The sequence below is a fragment of the Sodiomyces alcalophilus genome (genome assembly GCF_042370955.1).
Source record: "Sodiomyces alcalophilus JCM 7366 unplaced genomic scaffold ACRALscaffold_1, whole genome shotgun sequence".
NCBI classification, from domain to species: Eukaryota; Fungi; Ascomycota; class Sordariomycetes; order Glomerellales; family Plectosphaerellaceae; genus Sodiomyces; species Sodiomyces alcalophilus.
The window spans coordinates 5382609-5405902 of record NW_027263532.1 but is presented as its reverse complement, the minus strand read 5'-3'; the positions used below and the strand labels follow the sequence as shown (position 1 = coordinate 5405902).

The 23294-nt window shown below is 57.5% G+C and overlaps 5 protein-coding genes across 5 annotated transcripts; 4 read left to right on the top strand and 1 right to left on the bottom strand.

Moving 5' to 3' along the window:
* Positions 1-219: 219 nt before the first annotated feature.
* On the top strand, positions 220-8645 carry ACRALDRAFT_1078419 (uncharacterized protein; the record flags this gene model as incomplete). The annotated part of the gene is made up of 3 exons (XM_071018771.1): positions 220-342; positions 659-1437; positions 1584-8645. Exons 1-3 carry the CDS (start codon positions 339-341, stop codon positions 8643-8645), a joined length of 7845 nt encoding a protein of 2614 aa, XP_070880160.1. The 5' UTR covers positions 220-338.
* A 1255-nt stretch (positions 8646-9900) lies between these two features.
* Positions 9901-13677, top strand: ACRALDRAFT_1078420 (uncharacterized protein; the record flags this gene model as incomplete). The annotated part of the gene is made up of 2 exons (XM_071018772.1): positions 9901-10057; positions 10173-13677. 2 exons carry the CDS (start codon positions 9901-9903, stop codon positions 13493-13495), a joined length of 3480 nt encoding a protein of 1159 aa, XP_070880159.1. The 3' UTR covers positions 13496-13677.
* Positions 13678-14973: 1296 nt separating this feature from the next.
* On the top strand, positions 14974-17623 carry ACRALDRAFT_2024992 (uncharacterized protein; the record flags this gene model as incomplete). Its single annotated transcript, XM_071020282.1, has 3 exons — positions 14974-15071; positions 15167-15291; positions 15390-17623. 3 exons carry the CDS (start codon positions 14974-14976, stop codon positions 17621-17623), a joined length of 2457 nt encoding a protein of 818 aa, XP_070880158.1.
* Positions 17624-18391: 768 nt separating this feature from the next.
* On the bottom strand, positions 18392-21069 carry ACRALDRAFT_1078422 (uncharacterized protein; the record flags this gene model as incomplete). Its single annotated transcript, XM_071018773.1, has 4 exons — positions 20886-21069; positions 20772-20809; positions 20077-20607; positions 18392-20041 (listed from the first exon to the last, which is right to left on the bottom strand). The coding sequence occupies exons 1-4, from the start codon at positions 20917-20919 to the stop codon at positions 18392-18394; spliced, it is 2253 nt and encodes a 750-aa protein (XP_070880157.1). The 5' UTR covers positions 20920-21069.
* Positions 21070-22630: 1561 nt separating this feature from the next.
* On the top strand, positions 22631-23191 carry ACRALDRAFT_1059199 (uncharacterized protein). Its single transcript, XM_071015990.1, has one exon. It carries the CDS (start codon positions 22706-22708, stop codon positions 23021-23023), a length of 318 nt encoding a protein of 105 aa, XP_070880156.1. The 5' UTR covers positions 22631-22705; the 3' UTR covers positions 23024-23191.
* Positions 23192-23294: the final 103 nt, after the last annotated feature.

Here is a 23294-nt window from a genome sequence, read left to right as displayed (position 1 = left end):
AGGGGTATAGGGATGGTGCTCTCAAGTTGGTTCTTTCTTCCTGATAGGCGCGTCGCGTCTTTTGTCTAAGCCTAAAGCGATCAATTAAAATACTTGGTCGCTCGTACCTTACCATATTATCAACTATTCGTAGTTCGTTAGCCTGACTAAACGTCACCTCGTGTCTTCCCAACTACAACCCGTTCGGACCATCGCCTCCATCCCTCTACGCGGTTCCGACGACGACGAAGTAGGCGCATATCCAGCATCGTTTACGACGTGCCGGCTTCTGGGCGGTAGCGACTGCTCGCATCTCGCATGTTGTGAGACAAACTTATGACACTCGGTCCAACGCGACAATGGGTCAGTTCATTCACTGGTTCTCTTCGTTGCATCTCCCCCGTTCCACAGCCCCCATCTGGCCGTCTTTCCTGCCCTCCTCGCGGTTCTGGTTTACGTAGGGCCAGTCGGGCTCTAGGGTCGCTTGGCTCTGTTGTACTCCGTAGCACCGCATTTCTCCAGACTGGCAGGGTTTTTCTGCCGGATTGACACGCATCTCTACCCCCTCCCGGTACACCGTCTAGCACCCTCCGTTCACTGCCGCCAGAGTTCTCTGCATGTTTCACAAGCCAAGAGGGGGAAGCCGCTTCGACTGACAATCACTATTTCTTCCTAGTAGCGCCCTCTCAGATGCTGCCCGACCACCTCTCGGATCCGCCCAAGTTCTCGCCACGGTCCGTTACCACCCTTGACGAGGAGGACGAAGAAGGAACTCTCGAGGGCGACTGGGATCGCACCTTGAGGCCCGGCGCGTTGGACCACCCGGTACCGTCATCCGTTAGCTCCGTTCGCTCCGTTCCTCACTCGCGCGAATCATCCCTCGAGAACGCGTCTACCCTCTTCTCCGTTCCGTCGAATACAACTACCAGCTCAAACACCTCCTCCCTAGCCTCCCCGCGGGCGCACGGATTCGAATCGCGCCAGGCATTCAGCGGCGCTGTCATCGAGAGGACCGTCGATCCCAAGAGCGTCTCGTACGGCCACCATCGCAAAACGTCCATCGTGCACGGTATCCAGCATTCCCGCAATGGGAGCCTTGCCAGCGCCTCTAGTCCTCTCAGCCCACAGATGATCGCTGCGGCTGGTGCTACTTTTGCGGCCGACCGACCAGATATTCACCCTGTGGCGCGACTTGAATCCGACGTGCCTGCCTCTCCTCGACCCCCAACTGCCCTGTCGGGCACAACTGTCGTACCCCCCGCTGGCTCCAGTCTCCACGAGAGCATTCCTCTACCTCTAGACTCCGCGGATCATTCGACAGCTGAAAGAAGAGCCGACCGAATGCACAACAGGCCGTTGCGCGAGGGTGCGCATCATCACTCCCACTCGTCCAGGCACCACAGCGATGAGCAGCAGCAGACGGTGGGAGAGTATGCGCTACATATGCTTTTCACCCAGGTTCGTCTTCTTGCCTGACCCCGTCACAAAACAAGGAAAGGAAAGGAGAGGAAGGGATAAAAGCAGCACCGGCGACAAGAATCTACGCAGCCGCTACACAGACTTAACCCCCATCAATGCATGCAGAAGCTAACAGTCCACTTTAGTTCATGGCCCAGGCCGAGGAAAAGCTCAATGATTGCATCACAGTGCCGTTCGACCCAGAACCTCAAATTGAGCAGATATGTGGCCCTGGTGCGGATCCGGACTTTGACCAGATTATTACAGCCCTCGGTCACATCGCGCGGCCCAGGCCGAAGCCTCTCATCGACTCGATAATGTTCTGGAGGAAGAGTAAAAGCGACGCCGCCAATGAAGCCCGAATTCAGCTGCAGCAGCCCAAAGCCAACCCCCCCGGCCCTCTACTGCGGAGGAACACGGAGCCCATACAGTCCGCTTCCCCGGCAAGCAACCCCGACAATGCTGTGGCGAATCCGGGCATGTCCATGGCGGCTAGACACGAGTTTCGGGCACACGCCGATCGCCGATCCACCGTTTCCATATATATCCTCTGCCGCGTATTGCTTGAAGTCATCCGCCAGACGACCCTTGCCCGCTTGACTGTGGAAATGGAAGAAAAGCTCGAAGGCATCATCCTTAGCCAACTCAAAGCTGCCGATACCGAAAAGCTCATGGCCAGCCCGCTCAAGCTCGCCAACTGGAACCTATTCGCACAGTTGCTCGGCGCCATGAGCGGTATCAGCTTCAAGTCCGTCGCCGATAAATTCCTGGCCGATATCGACCGATCCTTGCAGGAACTGGCGGCGAAAAGCTCCATCTCCCCAGCTGGCCGCGATATCGAGGGCAAAATCGAGTTGGTACTCGGGGGAATGAAGCATCTCAAGTTGAAGCTGGCGCCCACAGAGGCGTGGGAGCAGTCCTGCGACTTTCTTGTCGCCCTCGGGCGACTGTTTAACAGATCGCATGGGCAGAAGGTGAAGACGGCTTTTTGCCAAGTCATCGACGTCCTCCTGCTCCCCATCGCGGCCAACGCCACCGTTCATGAACTGTCTCACCCGAAGTGGGCAGAGGTTATCGCCACACTCGGACCGCGTCCAGCGCAGATGTCCCTGAAGCCGCGACATTGGAGTTTCGCTTTTCCCCTTGCGGCAACCATTCTCTGCGTCTCGACACCCGACTCGTTCAGCTCGCAATGGGTACAGTTCATCTTGCCCTTGCTGCCCAAGATCAAAGACCGCGCTACTAGGCCGTTATGCTTCCAAGTCATTTCTAGACTTGTATGGACCTACCTCTACCGCACCGGCGACAGCGCTGCCAACGCCGCGCGGAAACTTGACGATGTGATGAAACTTGTCCTACCTCCCACCAGACGCATCTTGGTCGCATCGGATGCGGCTGTTGTCGATCCGCTTCTTCAGATCATACGCATCATCGGCTTCAAATACCCCGAGTATTGCTTCAAGAACATCGTCTTCCCCCTCATCCACGCCGACCTCTTCATGTCGAATAGGGAATCCAAGATAGAGCAGCTAGATCCTGACCGAATTGTCGTTGGTATACGAGCTTTCATGATGATCATTTCGGATCTGGAGCGAGGCGCCCAGGGCCGCCCGCCATTTCCCGTCTCGTATGTTCCGAACTGGAACGCGGAACGTGTGCCAACGTCACCGACAGTGGCGTCGCCGCGCAACGCGCCTCTACCCACCCCTGCGTTGCCCGCCCTCGAGTCCGAGAAGCAGTCGCGTCCCTTCGTGACGAGCCTTCTCAGCGAAGGGACTCGTGAGTACTATCATCGGTTCTGCGAGGTTCTCGGAAAGATCACCATTCTATGCGACAACACCTTTGGGGGCCAGGCAGCTCTCGACGAGAAGTTTGGCAGCCCGGGGCCGCCCAAAACCCCAATGACGGAGACTTTCAATTTCTCGCGGCGCGATGATCATCAGGCGCCGGGCGACTCGAAGCAGCAGTTCTACGAGCTACTGCATGTTGCTGTCCAGGCTCTTCCTCGCTGTCTCTCTCCTGATATACCTTTCCACTCACTGATCAACCTCCTCTGCACGGGTACGGCCCATGTTCAAGGCAACATCGCCCAGTCGTCGGCGCGGTCGTTGAAAGCCATCGCGCGTCAATCGCATGCGCAGCAAGTCACGACGGGGTTCGCCCGTTTCATTTTCAACTTTGACGATCGGTACTCCACCATGTCCGATGGGGGTATGCTGGGTACGGGCCATATCGAAAGCACCTTGCGGCTGTATATCGAGCTGCTGCAAATTTGGATCGAGGAGATCAAGCAAAAGACAAGAGACGCCGCTGCCGAACAAGGAGGCGAGCCGAGCAACATGAGGGGCACGCACCTCAATTTCTCTACCGTCTGGGCCGAGGTCGACCAAGCCGAAGCACACGGTCTCTTCTTCCTCTGCTCGCAGTCTCGTCGAGTGCGTTACTTTGCCATCACCGTGCTCCGGCTCATCAGAGAATTCGACGAGGCCGTCGGCAAAATGACCAACGAGGAAAAGGACGGGTTGAGAGTGATCGACGTCCTGGAAAACGACTCGATGCAGGTGATGAGCTTCAAGGATGAGCATTTGTCGGTCGCCGAGAGGAGCAGACTCCAGCGCGGCATGCAAAACAGTAACAACCGTGGCGCCCTCCTCGAGCTCTGCACCAGCGACGTGTCGTATGATACGACTCTTTGGTTCAAGCTCTTCTCGAATCTCATCCGGATCACCTATGAGAAGTGCCCGTTCACCGTCAGCATTGCCCGCGACCTGATATGTAATCGAATCCTCCAGATGTACAAGAGCATAACGGTCCTTTCCGAACCGTCCAGAGGCCTCTACTACGGGAACGACACGGGTGGTGGATGGACGAGTGGCCGGGGGCCGACGGCACAGCCGGAGGTCCTGATAGAGCAATGGAAGCTATACCTCATCTTCGCCTGTACGACTCTGAACGACACGGGGAGCCAAATCACCGGCCCGGCCCAGGCCACCCCCGCAACCCAACACGGCGGCAAGGCGTCCAAGTCCTCCACCGAGACAGTTGTTTCAGCCCGGCTTCTCTTCAAGTACCTTATCCCCCTTCTCTCGGCGTCGTCTGCCTCTGTCCGCGAAGCCGTCGTGCTAGCCATGGGCTCGATCAACATCCACATTTACCGCCCTCTGTTGGAGGAGCTCGCCGGTCAAGCGTCTCGCTGCAACGACGAAGCACGTGCAAGGATCCATCAGCGCACCAACAGCAACCCCCGCCGGAACCGTACGATGGACCTACTCCGAACCGAGATTACGCACGTCTACAGGCTGACGTCCCATTTCCTCAAGGAGCCGGAGGTCTGCAAAGATGAATGGATCCTGAGCAACCTCGTGTCGTACACTCGGGATCTCAAACTCTTCCTCATGGACGAGGAAGTTCAACTGGACTGGGAATTCCAGAAGCTGCGGCGCCATTACTGCGGTTTGATGGAAGAGCTTTTCGAGGGGATTAACCGGACGGAAGACCCGTCGAGGTGGATGTCGTTCGAGTCCAGAAAGTCAGCCTTTTCCCTCATGGAAGACTGGTGTGGGTTTTCGCCGAACCAAAACCAGATTCGGGTAAGGGAAGATAGCATGAAACGGTCCCTGATCAATCGACAATCTCATGGCGAGCGAGGCACCGTCACGGCTGCCATGGAGATTGAGAAGCGCAATCTTCGGACGGCGGCGCTCAGCGCCATGGCGGCGCTGTGCGGCGGTCCCATGAGCGTCGTGACGGAGAGCGGTGCGACATTGCAGTTCGACCTGCGGAGGTTGCTGGCTTGGATCGAGGCCATCTTCAGCTCGGACAGCAACCGCATGAACCTCATCGGCCGCTGGGCACTGCGGAAATTAATCGTGCATAACCAGCAGTACCCTTATCTTCTCGAACAGGGCTGCATCGCTCGCTGCTACCTGTCGGAAGCGCCGAAGCTGCGCGAGAGCTACTTCGCCGTGGTAAGCGAGGTGCTTCTCGATCATCCCGACTATCCGTCCCCGTTCTGGAGGCTGTTAGCGCTGTGCCTCTTCACTTTGGGGAACGACAGCAGCGAGATACGGTCGAATTCAGCCCGGGTCCTGAGGGCACTCGAGGAGCGGCACCAGCCAGGCCGAAGCTCGAGGATTCAGGATTTCGACATTAGCATCTCGGACAAGACCAAGGCGGTATACAAGAATGCCCAGTTTGAGATATCCAAACGGCTGGCGAAGCAACACACCGAGCTGGCGTTCCACATCTTCTCCGAATTCACACTCTACTTCAAGAACCTCCAGTCCGTGTCTCAGCGGAACGTCGTGGCCATTATCCTCCCATGGATCCAGTCGATTGAGCTGACGGTGGATCCAAACGGAGGTCCCACGGCGCAATCGTACGTGCTCCTAGCTAACCTGCTCGAGATCACCATCCAGTCGAGCGCGGCACTCCATAACGAAGTCCAAGCGCTGTGGCAAGCCCTCGCCACGGGCCCGTACCCTGGTAACGTTCGGCTGATCCTCGACTTTATCATCTCCCTGTGCCTCGAGCGTCGAGAGCAGAGTTTTGTGGAGTACGCCAGGCAGATTGTTGTGTTCCTTGCGAGTACCACGAGCGCGCCAGGGACCAAGGTGGTGGAGTTTCTGCTGATGCAGATCACACCAAAGGCTATGGTGCCGAATGAGATGAGGGAGGTCGTACCGCCACCGCCCGACATTGTCCAGTTACCGTACTGCGCCGACCTCAGCGAAGCTCGACCCATCGGGACGAAACAGGCCGGTTTCTCCCTGGGTCAACTGTCTCTTATCCTGCTGGTCGACCTCATGGTGTCCCCCGTTCAACTGGCTCCCGAGAACGTTGCGCTACTCCTCCATGTCGTGATTGTTTTGTGGGACCACTATACACCGTTGGTTCAGGAGCAGGCGCGCGAGATGCTCATTCATCTGGTTCATGAGCTCGTCATCTCACGGCTCGACGAGAAGGCACCGGCGGCAGCGAGAGAGTCGATCGAAAACTTGATCGACCTGATTCGCCGACATGACAAGTCGGTTGTATGGGGCTACGAGGATCATAATGGCAATGACAAGACAGGCGACGGCGACGGCGAAGACCACGACAACAAGGTCCCCGCAAGGATGGAGTGCCTGACGACCGAAGTGGTGAAGACGTTTGCGATGACATATCCCGGTATCAAGGAACAGTGGGGGCGGTTGTCGTTGACGTGGGCGACGTCGTGCCCTGTTCGGCACCTCGCGTGCCGTTCGTTCCAGGTCTTCCGCTGCGTGCTCACGTCGCTGGACCAGTTCATGCTCGGCGACATGTTGGCGCGGCTGTCGAACACCATCGCCGACGAAGACACGGAGATTCAGATATTCTCCATGGAGATTTTGACGACTCTCAAGACGCTCATCCTCAAACTCGATGCCGACAAGCTTGCCAACTTCCCCCAGCTCTTCTGGACCACGTGCGCCTGTCTCGAATCGATCAACGAGTTGGAGTTTTTGGAGGCGGTCAACATGCTCGACGTGTTTCTGTCCAAGCTGGATTTCACGTCGCTTGGCGTGCGCAGGCTCCTCTTGGATGGACAACCGTCGCGATGGGAGGGCCCTTCTGACGATTTGCAGGCTCTGCTCTATAAAGGCTTGCGGTCGTCGCAGTGCATGGAGGCGACGCTCGACGTCATCAACAGGGTGGTGCAATTGCCAAGCGACAGTCTCGTTGGGGATGATAGCCGGCTGTTCTTCGCCGTGTTGGCGCACTTCCCCCGTCTGTCGCACGAGTTGAAGGAGGAAAAGCCGGGCGAGAAGGCTCTGCGTGCGGCAGAGATTCTCTGTACTGTGGCCAAGGAGCGTGGCTACGGCGACATTGCCGAGGTGCTCGGGAATTATACGGCGTTGAAGTACCAAGACGACACGGGCGAGTTCCGAGTGCGCCTCTTCATGGCGTTGCGAGACAGTTTCCTCCCGAAACTCGAGTTCGACATGCTCGTGTTCCTGATGGGACTCCTGACGAATCCTATTCGGTGGGTGAAGATTGAAACCATGAACATCCTCAGCACGGTCCTCCCGGAGGTCGACATGCGGAGACCCCAGCTGGCAGGGCATGGGTCGGACCTCATCTCGCCACTGCTACGACTGTTGCAGACAGAGTACTGCATGGAAGCGCTCCGGGTCTTGGACAACATCATGACCATGTCTCGGAGCGTTATGGACAGACAGTACCTGCGAATGAGCATGACGCGGTCGACGTCCAAGACGATCCGAAAGGAATATGAGCGGACGCAGAGCCTCTTTGGTATCCCCGAGGCGTCGGGCTGGGCGATTCCCATGCCGGCGGAGAAGACGGACTCGACGCGGGCCAATATCCATGCGGCGTTTTACATGTGCCAGAATGCCGAGGGTACCATGTCCGACGCCTCGGAGACGACGGAAGTCGAGTTCCACGCCGACGACTTTACATATGGCTACTTTGACATGTCGGATCGGACGGAGACGATGATGTCGGATGAAGGTCGGGGGGACGGGGCTCATACTCCCATGGGCGACATTGTCGACAAGCTGGACGGTCTGGATGACTTCTTCGATGAGGTGGGCACCAGCCCACCGACGAGCGAAGGCAGGTCGTCGAGGACGGTCACGGAGTTCTCGCCGGATGCGTACGAATCAGGGGCGCAGCTGTACGACGAACAGATTCTTCCCATCCTGCATCAGGTTTCCGAGAACGCCACGTTCCAGAACGGATTCGCCGATAGGCCCCCCTTATCCAGGGAGCCGAGCATCTCCAACACGACGACGTCGAGTGCCTCCGAGGCGGGGGCAGAAGCAGCAGCAGCAGCAGCAGCAGCAGCAGCAGCACCCCGGCCGCCACTCCACACACGGTCTATCACTTCGCCTTCAGCGCCGGCGTCCCACCAGCCCCACATAAGCGAGATTGTGTCTGACGACGAATACACCGACGACGTGTTCTCGGATGGCGACGACGAGAGGCCTAGCGCCGACAGCAGCGCGAGTTCGTTTTCCCTGGAGAGCGTGATTCAGCCGATCGCGCAGAGCACGCGGACGCGCATCCGCCGGTTGACGGGTGGAAGGACGCGTGAGGCGGATCGGGCGCGCGAGTTGTTTCGGGCGGAGCGCGCGGCGCCCACGACGCCGGTGCCGAAGTTGCCGGCGAACCTTTTCCCGCCGAACCAGACACAGCCTCCGTCTTCGCAGGGGGACATGTTGTAGGGAGGACGAGATGTTGTATATGGGGTTTCACGCCCTCCGCGGTAGGGCGCATTTACGTAGGGGATTTTGTAATGTTTTATTGATCACTGGAGGAGTTATGTGTAAGGGCCGTTGTGTCGACGGCGGTACTTCAGATGCATTTCATGGCAGAACAAGGGGCGTGGTGGACTAGCAGCAGCAAGGACGGCAAGAAGCCGGTGCGTGTTTATGCATGCCTGTATTTTGGCACGGGTGTCCTGGACGAGGCGCACCTTGGTTTCCCCTTGTCTCCCTGTATTTCCTGGGAACATCACGGGTTTTGGTCTTAGCGGCGATAAAATATAACCAATTGCAAGTCCGGAATCTGGTCAATGTCAATATTGCCGCGCATTGATGTCGTAAAGACGATCCTAAGGGAGTTTAAGTCGACCCGGGGAACCGGACCTGTGTTCTCGCCTTGGTGATCCGTTGAAGAATCCCACTACTATAACCCAAGTTCAGATTCCCGGGTCGCCAATATGCCGGGCAATAGCAGGTATCTTTATTCGGACAAGGAGACCTTATATGGCAGAGCTCGAAGACGATAGTGAAGCCGGTACGAGTCAATGGGTACGACCGAGACATGCTGCGAGGTCGGTAGGTTTATGCATGCACACCGTGGTCAGGGCGGCTACAACGTCATGTACCGCCTCGTGTCTCAGCTTCCAAGTCTTTTCAAGTCGTCTCTAAGTTGTCGGCCATGTCACCTCGCCCAAGGCAAAGTCACAAGTCTATCTCGGCCTGGGCGGGCGAAGGATGTCGTCGGAGACTGTAGGTGAAGGAGAGGCTGAGACGCAGAGTTCCCTGGATTCGACGCCCGAATGGCTCAAGAACCGTTTGTGTGTGGCGTGAAGTAATATTGGTCCATTATCGTCAGGAATCGCTCTCGTCAGCCATCACGCGCTCGTTATATTACTCGCTGATGCCGGTCCTGCTCTCCTTTGGTCTGTTATACTGTGAGTGTAGTGGTGGTGATTCTGAGAGCACGGATCCATTTAGGGAAGCGGAGGATTTGGGGCACGGACCGTCTATTACTAAGCAATGACCCGTATCTGAACCTTTCCTAAAGGAGTTACGCGCCTGCCGATACGGACCAGGGGCATGCGGGATACCGAGATAAGGATACCGATAAGCTCAGAGTACCTAGGTACTAAGTACTTCGTAAGGATAATTTCGCAAAAGTTGCCCACTTCTCTCGACTGCGGCTTGCCTGGTGAACAATTCAAGGCCTGCGAGAATGAGCAAGCGACAACTCAGGGACGTCGATGGCCCAAACGGTGCCCGCAAGAGACAGAGAATAGTCCACGAGACCCCAACCTCTGAGGAGATTCACACGGCCCGCCAATTGCGACAGCTCCTTGCCTTCGACCAAGACTTGAAGAAAGCACGGCATGGTAGGTGAATGCCGCTGGCAGTTGAATGTCGCCTGCAGTCGGGCCTGGCGTACTGGGCGTGCTGTTACAATGTCATCATTCTATGGTATAGCTAACTGCTCATCACCTCCCACAGGCATTCAATCTCTCAAAGTCTTCCTAGACAACTTCGGCTCCGATACAAACGACGACGACGACAACCAGCAGCGCCTCGCCCTACTCCGGGAATATCTCGAATCTGAAAAGCCCCGAATCGCGAGCGAAGATGCCGTATTCTTGTCCGACCTCATGGAGACCTGGGCTTTCGGATCCCAGGTCCACAACGACAGCATCACGGCCGCCGTGCCCGCCGTCCTCGCCCTGCTCCTCCAGATCATCTCGGGGTCTCTAGAGCTCCTGCCTCATGCGACCGGAATCTCGCAGACTCTCCTCCAAGATAGGCAGCTGAAGCTCATATCGAGGAACCTGTCGGCCTCCAAGGGAAGCGGGTTCATCATCTCACCGACGCTGCGTCTCTTGCGCGAAATCGCCTCGCTCGACGGCGGTGCGCTGGCCAGGCGGCTGTTTCGGGCCCGCGATTTTACCTTTGCTGCCTTTGCGCGGAACCTCGAGGTCCGGAACTCGACCGACAGCGGACCCGAGGACCCCACCAAGCCTTCCGTCCGGACGAATGCCATCAAACTCCTCATGACGTGCCTGAAGTTCCTCCCGGGCGATGCCAAGAAGGAACTCCTGATGCAGAAGGAAGTCGTCTCGCATCTGACCTTCCTGTTGAAGGACGACCCGCCGTACTTGATCGTCGACATGCTCCAGACCCTGAAGAAGCACGTCCTCATGGACGACCAGGTCGCGCGCGAGGTCAAGTTCCGAACCTTTGGCATCAAAACCCTGGACCGTTTGGCGGGCCTCTATACCTACAGGCACGACGAGGAAGCCCAAGGCCGACCGTCCGTCAAAGACGCCGTGCACGACTTTCTCACGCACGCATGCACCACCCCGGGCGCGGGGATCCTGTACACAGGGACCGGCCTGTACCCCAAAGACGCGGAAGACGGGATTACGCAGGACGTGAAGGACTCGGACGACTTTGCCCTGGAAAGGGTGGGCTGGCTGGACAAGTACCGGGACGAGGTGCCGGTCGCCAACTTTGTCCTGAACGAGTTCATCCAGAAGACGCGGCCCTGGTCGAGTCTGAGGCACAGCGAGCTCATGGTGGCCATCTTTGGGGCGGCGCCGGAGCTCGTCGCCAGCTACTTCTTGGCCAACAGCGCCTTTTCGTTCGAGCCGAAACTATCCATGACGTGGATCGGATACGCGGCCTTCATCTTCAACACGGTCCAGCTGCCGATACCCAGATACTTCGGTAACAGGTCAAGATACCATCGGATCCCGCCGCCGACGCTGGTGCTCCTGGGCAACATTCTTCCCGCACCGCTGAAGCAGAAGGATCTGGTCCGAAGCTTATCGCACGATTCGAACCTCATATCGTTCTTCGCCATCCGTATATTGATCCTGGCCTTGCAAAAGCTGAGGGAGGCCCTGCGGATGCATCGGGAGGCGGCGGAAGGGGCCTCGAACAAGTCGATATGGGAAGCGGCGGCCCGTCGACTCCTCGATGAGTTCTGCCAGAGGATACCAGACATGAAGGAGGTTACGAAATGCTACAAGGCCATTCCTACCGAGGAAAACGTCCTGCAACGGGAGGCCGCGAGTCGCCTGTTGCTACTCTACTACGAGGTCATCCCGCAGATGGCGCTGATGGCCAACTATGACGTTTCGTCCTCCCTCCTCGACGCCCTCTCGCGTCTCCACAACAACAAAACTTCGGACCCGCAGGAGCAGGCGCTCGGCCTGATGGAACTGGAGAACCTGCTCGCCATTGCGGGCTACTCGCCCGGCATGCGGTGGTTCTCCAAGGCCGAGGGACTCGGCACGTCTCCGTTCGTCGCTCTCCTGCGCGTCTACGCCGGCGTCTCTCAGGGAGGGTCGCTGGCCAGGCTCAGGGAGGTGCTCGAGTTTGTCTCCACCCAGAACCAGATCGTCCAGGCCAAGACCGGGTTAGGGTTATTTTTCTGCGTGCCGCGGGCGGTGGGGAGGAAGAATGGGGACATGTTGTGGAAATTCCTCGACAATTGCATGAACAGATGCGCGGCCTCTCCCCTCAAGTATATGGACTTGATGGAGGAGATGATTGAGACGGGGTCTTCTGAGGGTCCGCCGTCGCCTGTTGCCGAGCCTGTCAGCTTGGTCCTCGTGACCATGGTCGAGCAGGCACCTTTTGCCGCCAAGGACGCGAGCCCCGAGCAGATGGAGGCTCTTGTCAAAGTCCTTTCATCGTTTTTGGGTTATGCCAAACGATCGGGAGAGAACGCCAAGGTGATCGACCTCCTCACGGACAAGGTCAACAGTGTGCTTGGTGCTTCCGCTTCAGGTCCTCCCTCGTCTAAAGTGAAGCCACGATTTAAAGCCGCCTTGCTAGACGACGACGACGACGATTCTTCTTCAAGATCCAACGAGACTGGGGCGAAAACGACTCGGCTCCAGGCTGACGACGACGCTGGTGGTGGGCAGCTACCAACGACGAAAGATCTGGACGACGATCGCCTTGAAGCTATTCTTCGCACTCCCTTCCACCCGGAAGAGGACAACTCTGCCCTCTCGAGATGGGTCACCAAGACTATTGACGATTTAGTGGATGGAGAGTACATCCCCGGCCTAATGCGCCTCCTGTGGTCCGAGCACATGAGCATCAGACAAGAAGCCCTCACGAACCTACTCAAGATGGCGGCTAAAATCAAGGAGTCTTCGTACGAGGAAAAGGACCAGCTCTGGCTCCTCCTCTCGGAGCTTGCCGAGTCGTCCAAGGCGCTCGTGCCATCGGGACCCGTCGCGTCCCCGCTGGTGGCGTTCGCGGTCCATTCCGTCGACATCATCAAGAACCCGCTACACTGCCTCTACCCGAAACTCAACATGTACCTGACGCGGTCCCCCGTGTGGGCGCCCGACAAGATACCGCTGGCGCACGACATTTTCCACGGCGAGCCGTCCCCGGACGACAGGTACTACACGGAGGTCAGCTGGCTGCTGTCGTACCTGCTCGACGCGCTCCGGACGCGCGCGGACCTGTCCGTGTTCCACCACAAGAAGTGGTTCGAGAAGATCCTGGGCCTGGCGGCGAACCCGTACATCCGCACGAACCTCGTGACGAGGGTGTTGCGCATCGTGTACCGCGCGACGGAGATTGAGGGGGGCAGCACGACGCTGGTGACGCGGTTCGGCATCGTGAGCTGGCTGGAGGCGCAGGAGGCGGTGCGGCTGGAGCGGGGGGGCAGCGAGGACGAGGCCAGGCTGCTGAGGGCGCTGCGGAGGAGGGTCTGGGAGACTTGTGACCAGGAGAGGGTAGGGAGGTGGAGCCAGGGGGAGATAGGGAGAGTCCGTGGGAGAGTCCGTGATGGATGAAAATGGGCGTGTCGTTACAGCGGTCTCTTGTCCGAGGATACATAGGGCGGCTATATGGAGTCAGGGGTCATTGAAAAGTATTTGTACATTTCTTGCGGGGTGAAAGAAAGCCCAGGATTCGGAGCCGTAGTCCATTGCAAGTGAGATATATTACGAAGTATGCGATTCTCATGCTTGTGAAGCTGTATAAGCAGGTCCTGGTTGAGGCTATCGCCGGTTCTCCCGCCTCCCGACCTACGAAGTACCTATGCCTTCGTAATTGCGAAGTATTTCACCACATGTACAGAGGTACGGAGTACGTACAGGTCTGGCCTTACTTCGTACCTACGTATATGTGGAGGCGAGGCCAGGCGAGTCGCCCCTTTTATTAGTGTACAAAGTTAGAACTTTACCCCTCTCGGGACTTTGTGCCGCTGGTCGTCAATCGTGAACGGAAGATAACAAAGTACATGTATGTCCCAGGCTGTCTGTCTACTCAGTACTTTGTAGTCCCACCAAGTATCGATTGGCCCAAGGTACTTGGTTATAGCTTGAAAACTATTATAACGTTTTCCTGTCTTAATTATAATGTTAGGTTTCTGGACATTTTTAAATAAATTATAAATAAGCAGGGAAAGTAGAAAACAATTCCTAGGGTAAAGTTTTATTTCTTATTTTACTCATTGTCTAAAAAAAAAGCCGTAAGTTCTACCTATACTTTAGCCTGTTATTGAGATAAAGAACCTATCCCAGTCTAGTACACAATGTACTCTAAAATAGGAGCACCTTACCTACTACGCCAAGTACCCTATTAACTGGCTGGTTCTTGCCTGACCGCCACCACCCGTTTTTGCCTTGGTCAGCCTCCCATGGGAAAGACCGAGACCAAGACTTCCTTCCTTGCCTCGAGCGACTCCTTCCATCATCACCAACTCCTCATTCCTCTCAACCTCCCGACCATCACCCACCACCCAAACTCCCCTCTTCGCCTACCACGATCGACTCGCACAGCATCTCGTATCTCCCATCTACGGCATCCGCCAGCATCCCAAACAAATCACTTAATCAATCCCCGTTACTCCGCTCCCCGCTCCTCCATCATCGAGCTCCGCTTTGGGCTCAAACTCGACGGTCAATCGACCGACCACCACCCGATACTCCAGGTGCCTCACGGCTTCGCGCGGTGACGCCCACTCGTCTCTGGATATCTCCAAGAATCGCCATATCTTCTTGTTCAACCCAATTTCTAGATTCTCGTCTCTAACCGCCCCTTTTCAAACCTCACCCCACTGCATTCTCTTCTCCTCCTCTGCCACCTTGCCACCTCTCCGCCTCGACTTTCTCGGCCTTGGGACTCGAATTCAGCTCTTCGACACTCGGATTTCACTTTTCTGTGCAAACTCGCCTCCCGTGCTGCCGCTACCTAGAAATCGGTTGCTTCTGTCCTGCAGATTCTCCTAGGCCGAGCACCCAGATGTGACTCGCGCCATCTTGCTACTATGGCACTTCGATACTCCCCGGAGTTTCTCCTCTATCTTCGCGATTCGCCGCTATGTACTAAACCAGCCAATTTGCCTCCTGCTGAGGAGTGGATGGGGTATGTTGCCATGGAACTACCATTGCGCATCACAGGGTGTCCTGCATTTTTCCCATTAGAGCGAGAGAAGCTAATGACCTGAACCCTGCGACAAGACCGCCTCCCGAAACCGTACGTACCCCGAGCAAGGCCACTTCCGACAGAAGACACAATGACAGTCTTTCCGGTGACCAGAGCCGTCGCCCGGGCCAAGACCGCTTTCTGTCCCGTAACGGTCCCAGTACGTCCTCATCTCCATCGTCTTCTGTCATCCGGGGTACCTGGATCTATTCTATACCTCTCTTAACTACCCTGCTGACTATTCACCTGCTGCTCAAGACCCGGACGACATCATCCTAGGACCTCCCCGAACAGCATTCGCTTCCACGGGCGCCGGTGCTCGCATTGCATCCTTTGACTACGATAAGGAATCGAAAGACTTTGACTCTCGCGATCGCTTCAACTTTCGTAACCGCAACGGCGATGTCGAAGGCAGCAGAAACCACGGCTTCCGACGCCGGGGTGATGCTGACCAGGACGGTGAAGGCTGGAGCACTGTTAAGCCTCGCAAGAGCTTCGGCAGCGAAGGTGCCGAGCGTTTCCACGGCCGCATGGGCGGCAATGACAGGTTCAACAACAATGACCGCAAGCTGCGCGACAGGGCCGACCACGACCCTTCCAGGGACAGGCCTCGTCGCGCCCTCGACAACAACTACGCCAAGGATGGCGACGAGGGGGGAGACACTCGCTCACGCAGCAGCTTCAACAGGGGTAGGGCGGAACCTTGGTTCAAGAGCGAAGGCGACAGCAGACCAGACAAACACGACAAACACGACAAGCCCGAACGGCCCGCCATGACCACACGGGAGCGTATTGACCGCGCCAAGAGCTGGCGCGACCGGGACAAGGACGCCGAAACTTTTGAAGACCGCGACCGAGACCGCGACCGAGACCGCCACATGGGCCGCAACCACGATCGCCGATGGGATCGTGATCATCGAAACGAGCGCGAACCCGAATGGTTCGACGAACCCGCCGGAGACAAACCCGGCGGCCATACCGAGGAGGACTTTAGAAGGTTTATGGAGAGCATGAAAGCCGGCAAGAACAAGCCTGCCGCTGCCCAAGAGAAGCCGGCTGCTTCTGCCCCCGCCGAGGCCACCACGCCTCCCAAGCCAGAGCAGCCCGCCCCGGCCTCTGCCGCAGCCGTCGAATCTGGGCCCGACAAGTTCTTCATGGCATTTGCTTCCAACACCGGTTTAGATGGCACCAACTCGGCCGCCGAAAGCCCCAAGGACGCGACCCCGAAGCCCGCCAGGTCCGGCGTGGGAAAATCCTCCCGCTTTACTTCCTTCTTTAGCGCGCCTCAAGAGGACCCCAACCGACGTCCCCAGCCGGAACCTGGCCATGCCAATGCTACTACCTCGGCCGTCGCGAATGCAGCCGCACCGCCGCCGATATCTCAGGCTCCCGATGCAGAAAAGGAAGCCTTTCAGGTTTTGCTTCAGAAGCTTCAGCTATCCCAGCCGCAGGCAAGGTCGTCGCCGCCTGCTGTCCAGGCCTTCCAGGAACCGCAGGCTCTGTCCAGCATCTCGCCCGGTCAAGAGGCGACGCCAGCCAGCGCGGTCAGGTCACCCGGCCCCTTCCCGCAATTCCCGCCTCCCGAGCATCACCACCACCACCACGAGGATCTGCGTTCTCGCCAGCCGCAAACCCAACCCGGTCGTCAGGATATCGCAGCTCCGCCCCCGTTGATGCCTTCGCAACCGCTCTCGTCCTCGGCACGACAGGACCAGCTCCTACAGGACTTGGCCAATCAGCGTCAGCACGCCTCCAGCCAAGGCTCGTCAAGGACCGAGATGAAGCCGAACAGGAACCTCAGCAACGCCGAGTTCTTGATGAACCTGATGCGAGCCCAGCCGGAACCCATGCGCACCGAGCAGATGCTGTTACGTATGCATCAACAACAGCAGCCCCAGAGAGCCGGCTCCATGTCGCAAATGCCTGATCGCGAACCCGACTTTTCTTCGGGGGGCCGCATATCTCAGCCGCGCCAGATGCGAGGTCAGCCGCCGCCCCCTGGCTTCATGGACGAGCCCTTCCATCACCCGGAACACGAAGGTCGGCCGCAGCCCACCCAGATCCTGCAGCGCCCGCATCCCCCTCCCGGCCTTGACCCCATGAACCCCAACTGGATGCAACCTGGCGGCGGTGGCCCGCTGCCTCCTGCCCAGCAACGCACCATGGGCCCGCCGCCTGGTTTGTCGGGCGGTCCGGGTGTCCCCGGCGGTCCCAACCGCAACCATCCGTTGCCGGGAATGTTCCCACCGGGTCCGAACTTCCCCCCTGGCGGGTTCCCACCCCCAGAGACGATAGGCGTCCCTGCACCACCGCGCGGCATGCAGCCACCTCCCGGCTTCTATGGAGGCCTGCCACCACCTGGCTTCATGGGCCCTCCCGGCATAGGCGGTGGGCCGGCCTTTGGAGGTCCTGGACCCGAGGGTCACGGCTTTCCCTTTGACGGCCGCGGCATGCCACCTCCTGGCGCTGCCCAAGCTTTCCGGAGACAATAAGCTACCTACCTGCCCACTTGTTGGTTCGAGGTAGCCGATTGGGCTGGTTTGCACCGCCAGCCATGCGTGGTCAGGACTTTCTCGAGCCTTACTACACACACGAAATCTGTCATTACCAACCTATTTTTCCCTGCTCACGTGTCCTGTCGCTTGTCAGTATTCAAACATGAGGTCATCGGCGCCGACGCACGCTCAGTGTCGCAAGTGTGCTCTCATGTCCCACCGCCGCAAAGCAAATTTGTTTTTCCCCTCTCGCTGAAGCGAGGCCTGTAGTCGCTTTGCTCTGATGTTTTCCATTTCCTTCACACGACCTCGCTATCAGGCCCGCATTATCTACCTCAAACTACCTCGGTAATCCAGCAATGCAATGCGTCACCACACAGTAGGAAGCTGGGAATCACGTCGCATGGGAAACAAGGCACGACAAAGAGAGGTGGACATGAGAACAGGACAGGAGACAAGTGGAGAAACCAAAACCAAGAAAAAGGATGGAATCATGGACTTTTCTGTAACCCTGCACGTCCTATGCTAGACATGAATCCATGACACCTTCCATCACCAATTTATGCTGGCTGTATCTTGACATTCCACATGATGGCACCCTGGGTCTCGGGGCAAAAAAGAGCAAGTCCGAAGCATCGTAGGTATTATGTATGAAGTGTTTGCTTCGATGTCACGACTACAACACGTGTTTGAACAGTGGGCATGCTTGCTATAAAGGAGAATAGACGAAAGACCAACACCACCGAAAGGAGGCCTTTTTGTATCCTAGCCCTTGGACTTTTTTATTCCAAAGAGGTTCCGTTTCTTCTTCTCCAGCTTCTGTGGCGCAGGAGCCGGAGACGCGGACGGGGACTGCGACGGCGCACCATTGTTGGCCATGCTCGGCTGCTGTGTCGGTGGCGGGCGCTGGTCTCCGAGCGACAGGTTGCCCATTTGCCCCGTCGGCGGCGTGGCCACGGGACGGGGCGGGAGACCGCCGCCACTGGCGCCCGGGATGCGAGGTTTCGGGTTGGCGGGGGCGGCCATGGGAGGCGGCGCGGGGCGTTCGTGCACCCAGTCGGGAGCGCGGGGCTTGGGCCGGTGGGCGGGGAGGTCGAGACGGCGCGGGTCGCGGGCGAGGTCGCGCAGCTGACGGACGAATAGCGGCGGGGGCACCATGTGGGAGGTGGCGAGGAAGACGTCCTTGCCGCGGAGGGCGCCGACGTCGTAGCAGGCGCGGCTCTCGCTGAAGGTGGCGCCGCCGGCCATGAAGAGGATGAAGCGCTGGCGGTTCTCCACGGGCCGCCGGCCGGCGGCGGCCCAGTTGGGGCGTCCTGCGCGCAGAGAACCCTGCTGGGCGGCTTGGTAGTCTTCGTTGGGGTCGATGGGCGGCTTGACGTAGGGGAAGGTGGTCTGGTCGAGGGTGCCGCTGGTGAGGTCCTCGACGAGGGATTGGACGGCGGGTTCGAAGCGGGAGAGGGCGTACTCGTCGTTCTCCTGGACTGGTTTCGGGTTCTTGGGGAAGACGGGGGGTTGGGGGTGTCGGGGCTCTTTGAGCGCGTGGTGTACGCGGCCACCCAGGAGTTCGAGGTTGCGTATTACCTCGGCGTCCTCCTGCGGCAGTTGGGCGTGGGCCAGGAGGCGCTTGATGTCCTCTGCGACGACGCCGCCGCGGTAGAGGATGTACAGGACGATGAGCCGCAACCTGTCTCCGGGGGTGACGGCGTCGTTGTCCAAGAGTCGAACAACCTCTTCCAGCATGTTCCTCGGTTTCCTGTTCTCTTCGTCCAGCCCCGTAGCCATGCACTGTTCTGCCGAGGCCACGTCGGGCAGCTTGTGGCGTTCAAAGAGATTCATCGCGTCCTGGGCCATGCTCATATGCAGGGAATAGGCCGCCTTCATCTCGCCAAACTCCTTGAGCCCGCCCATCATCTCCCTCAGGCTATTCACGCTGTTTTGGCCGGGTTGCTGGTCGACGAAATGAGGGTTCGCCTCGAGGAATTTTCGAAAATCGGTCATGAGCTTCTCGATGGTGTCCTTCATGTGCCTGTGCCTATTTTCCACCCAGACCTTGTCCTTGTCCGTCAGTTCGTAGTCCACCTCTTCTTCGTCGGGACCGCCCTTGTCGATGACGGTACGGTACATGATCTTGTCGCCCTCCCGGATGGGGAGAAGATCATGCGCCATGGCCTGGTAGGTGAACTCGTGGACCAAGGGCGCCGTCAGGTCCATGGACCTGTCTGTGATCACAAGTGTGCCCTGGGGACGCGAGGTTTGCGGGGGGAAGTCCTTGTTCCACTGCGCATAGGCGTCGAGTTCCTCCTGAACGAATCGTGCCAGATGCGAGCACAAGACGGCGGCTTCGTGGATGGGGTTCTGCGGTCGGTAGTAGCGCACTTTGGGATACTCGCCGAGGGTGACGCAAACGGCAGTGATCTGTTCTCGAGTCGTGAGCTTCATGGAATACGGACGGGGTGGGCCAGGGGAGGGGGAAGGGGAGGGAGGTGTTGTGCGGGAATGGTGGGCGATCGAACCCTTTGAGCCAATGTCTGCATATGATCTCGAATAAGGTCATTGCAGCCCGGGTGATAGAGTATCGGAAAGCTCCAGGGATCCCGGAAGGTGATGAGGTGCGATTCGCGAGGGAAAAAGTCGACCGTTAGTGTCTCATAGCTGGCGATCATCTTCTGGGCCGCAGGCGACTGGTCGATGCGGTGGCGCAATTTCGGGTTCAGTATGGAGACCCAGACGAGAAAGGCTCTCCTATAGCGGCGGCGATCAAAGTCGGACATCAGACAGTCGAGGACATGGGGTTGCGGGGAGAGGAAGTAGATGGCGTCCATGTCGGGGTTCATGTCCCTCCTCTTCTCGATGAACTCGATATCTGCCCAGCAACGGTCAGGGCGGTGACATATGATCCGTGATGGACCTAGCTGGTCGAAAGACGGCGCGCGAGAGACGGCCAGGACGGGGGGGGAACAGAAGATGCCCCGGGTCACGTACTAGCCACATTCAGGTTGAGGATGTCATCTTCGCTAGCGACATTGTCTATAATCTTCTTGGAAGTCTCGTCGACAACCAGGACCTTCCACTGTAGGCGGGACGGGCGTTTGTCGGTCAGCGGTCAGGGTTGGTCCAACTTGGGACTAGGTGGGTGTGATCTCACGTCGCCTTGGGTGATTTTCTTGATGGTGTTGACAATGACTACGACCCATCCGTGTTAGTTGAGTTTTCTAGTTTCTCTGGGGTGTAACCTTGGAACACGGCTGGAGTCTCTCACCGTCATGTTGTTCCTGGATGACAGAGACGCCCATGGTGACGGGAGGGCGTCATGTGCGACGGTCGGGAGATGGTGCGTATCTGCCTTGGAGAGTGGAGTGTTCAAGCAAGCTGGTCGGGATAAGCCAGTGGGTCACTATATAGAGGCGCGGCTGCAAACGGGCAAAGCGATTTGGTGGTTCGGGGAGGAAAGAAAAGGATGGTTCTATAGGGTATCGAGGTAGGTGATGGCATTACCAGTATATTGGCGGGGTTTCAGGATGCGGCAGACAAAACGGTGTGGAGTCGAAGAAAGGATAAAGTTTACTGTGTACATGTGAAGAGGTACATCCTGGAGGTAGCTTAACTTGGATGGCAGATTGGTACCTACGAGTACGTCATCAAAGGGTACTCCTGGATGTACATGTACCTACGAGGTACGTCCCCAATTCGCACTTGAAGCTGCGATCCTCAATTCTCTCAGCATGAGCCATGGGCAGGTTCTACAGATTTCCTGATCTTTACTCAACAGCAACAGGGATGGAGTTGGCTCCAGAACCGAAACCTGCACTCCAGAAGCTCCCGGTCAGAACATTCCGTGGATCCACGGTAGTGTTCTGAAGTCTCCTGTGAGAGGCCTTCCGGACCAAAGCATTCAGGCCACCATGCTGGAATCGACAGGTATGCGAGTGTGTTGGAGCGTTACTCGATTTCTGACGGAATGGTAGGGTATTTGGAGTGGCCACTGGGACTCCCTGAGGGGCTGCTCTGCTCAGAGGCCAGTCACGACAGCCTACAACGCGTTCTCACAGAAAACCAACACGATCCGCCGAGCCTGCGATGAAAAGGCGTTTGGCCTGAATCACTAGACCTCCGGTTATGCGACTTTGAAGGTCAACGTGTGCGGATCTCCAGCTGGCCGGTAAGAAGCTTCCTGATGCTGGAGAGGAGAAATCAACCCAAGATCATCTTGGACACCAACAGTCAATGGCTATCTTGGGCCTCTGCTCCATTCCAAATACCATCATCAATGAGCACTGGTCTGCACCGTAGCATGGGGCTATCTTGATTTGCCAGAGGGAGGTTGAACATCAAGACTGGTCTCTTCCACCCTGCTGACGGGCCTTTCAAAGAAATCATTCTCGGCTGCTGGACGAGGAGGTCCTCTGCATTTAGTAACGGCTGCCCTGGCGGCCGGACCGCAGCTGACTGTACCTTTTCTGGGAATGATCTGGCTGTCGATATAAACAGCAGGCCAATGTAAGCAAGTACGAGAACATCTGACTAGCAACTGATTGTAATGGCTTGGGGCTGTAACTTCTCCTTGGTATCCGACTGGTATCGCGGAGCTTCTAGATAGTTAGCCAGAAACTTGGCCTACCAAGGTAAACAGCATACTGCGTACCTATCATCTCCGTGTTTGAAAAGACGTACAGAACAGACAAACCCATTCCCCGCATCGCCTCTCGCACCGAGTGACGTCGTCATGAACCCGGTCCGAGATATTTGGCTAGATCATCATGACCGTAAAACATCTCTCTGAGCTTCTGGCCCTTCCGCTTGTCCGCCTCGGCCACCTGCCTGCTCTTCTTGGCATCCAACCGCTCAGGCGGCTTTCTCTTTTCGATTCTGCTCTTCAAATCCTTCGGCACCTTCAGGCCGAGCCCGAGAGTGTCGTCCTTCGGCTTTGCTTTGAGCGGGAACTGGATACCCTGCCCGGATTGCCCCAGGCCCCTCCGCGCGTCGGGATCCCAGCCGTACGATGAGAGGTAGTGGAGGCCCATCCGCGACCTGTCCAGCGCTGAGGGGGGGTGCGAATGCTCAAGACAGACTTGATGTGCGATGGACGCTTCGTGTCTTCGCCTGGCGCTTACAGCTACCACGCGCGATTCATCGGTCGTTGTGTCCTCCTTTCCAAGACGCAAGTTGCAGACTGCGCATACATCCGTGTCAGACGACCCTGCTTCGCGCGCCCCCTCTCTCGACTCTGACACGTCTTTCTTCTCGTCCGGGAGGACGAGACTCAAATACGTATCCGCTACCGAGGCCCCCGAGGAGGCCGGCCTCGTGTCCGATAAAGTCTTTAGGTCTGGGTCTGATGCTCTGACAAACTCGACCTTTTTCCGCCTGATGCCCGCACCAAAAGGCCGTTTATGTTGAAGGGGAACATCGTAATCATCGCCGTACTCGTCAGCCATCTATGTGCGAATTGAGCTGCAGTGTGGTCGTGTCTGGGACAAAGAAGAGTCTATTCTGTGTAAAATCCGATGCCATGGATAGTCGATCCCGTGTCTAACAGTGCTGCGTGGAGATGTCGAGTATTACTGCTTGGCCAGGTGGAAGAGACGATGGTTGATAAGTGAAGGCGCATCTGGGTTCATAGTGGCGATCTTTGTGGCTGCAGGTACGTACCTAATAGGCATCGAGAAAG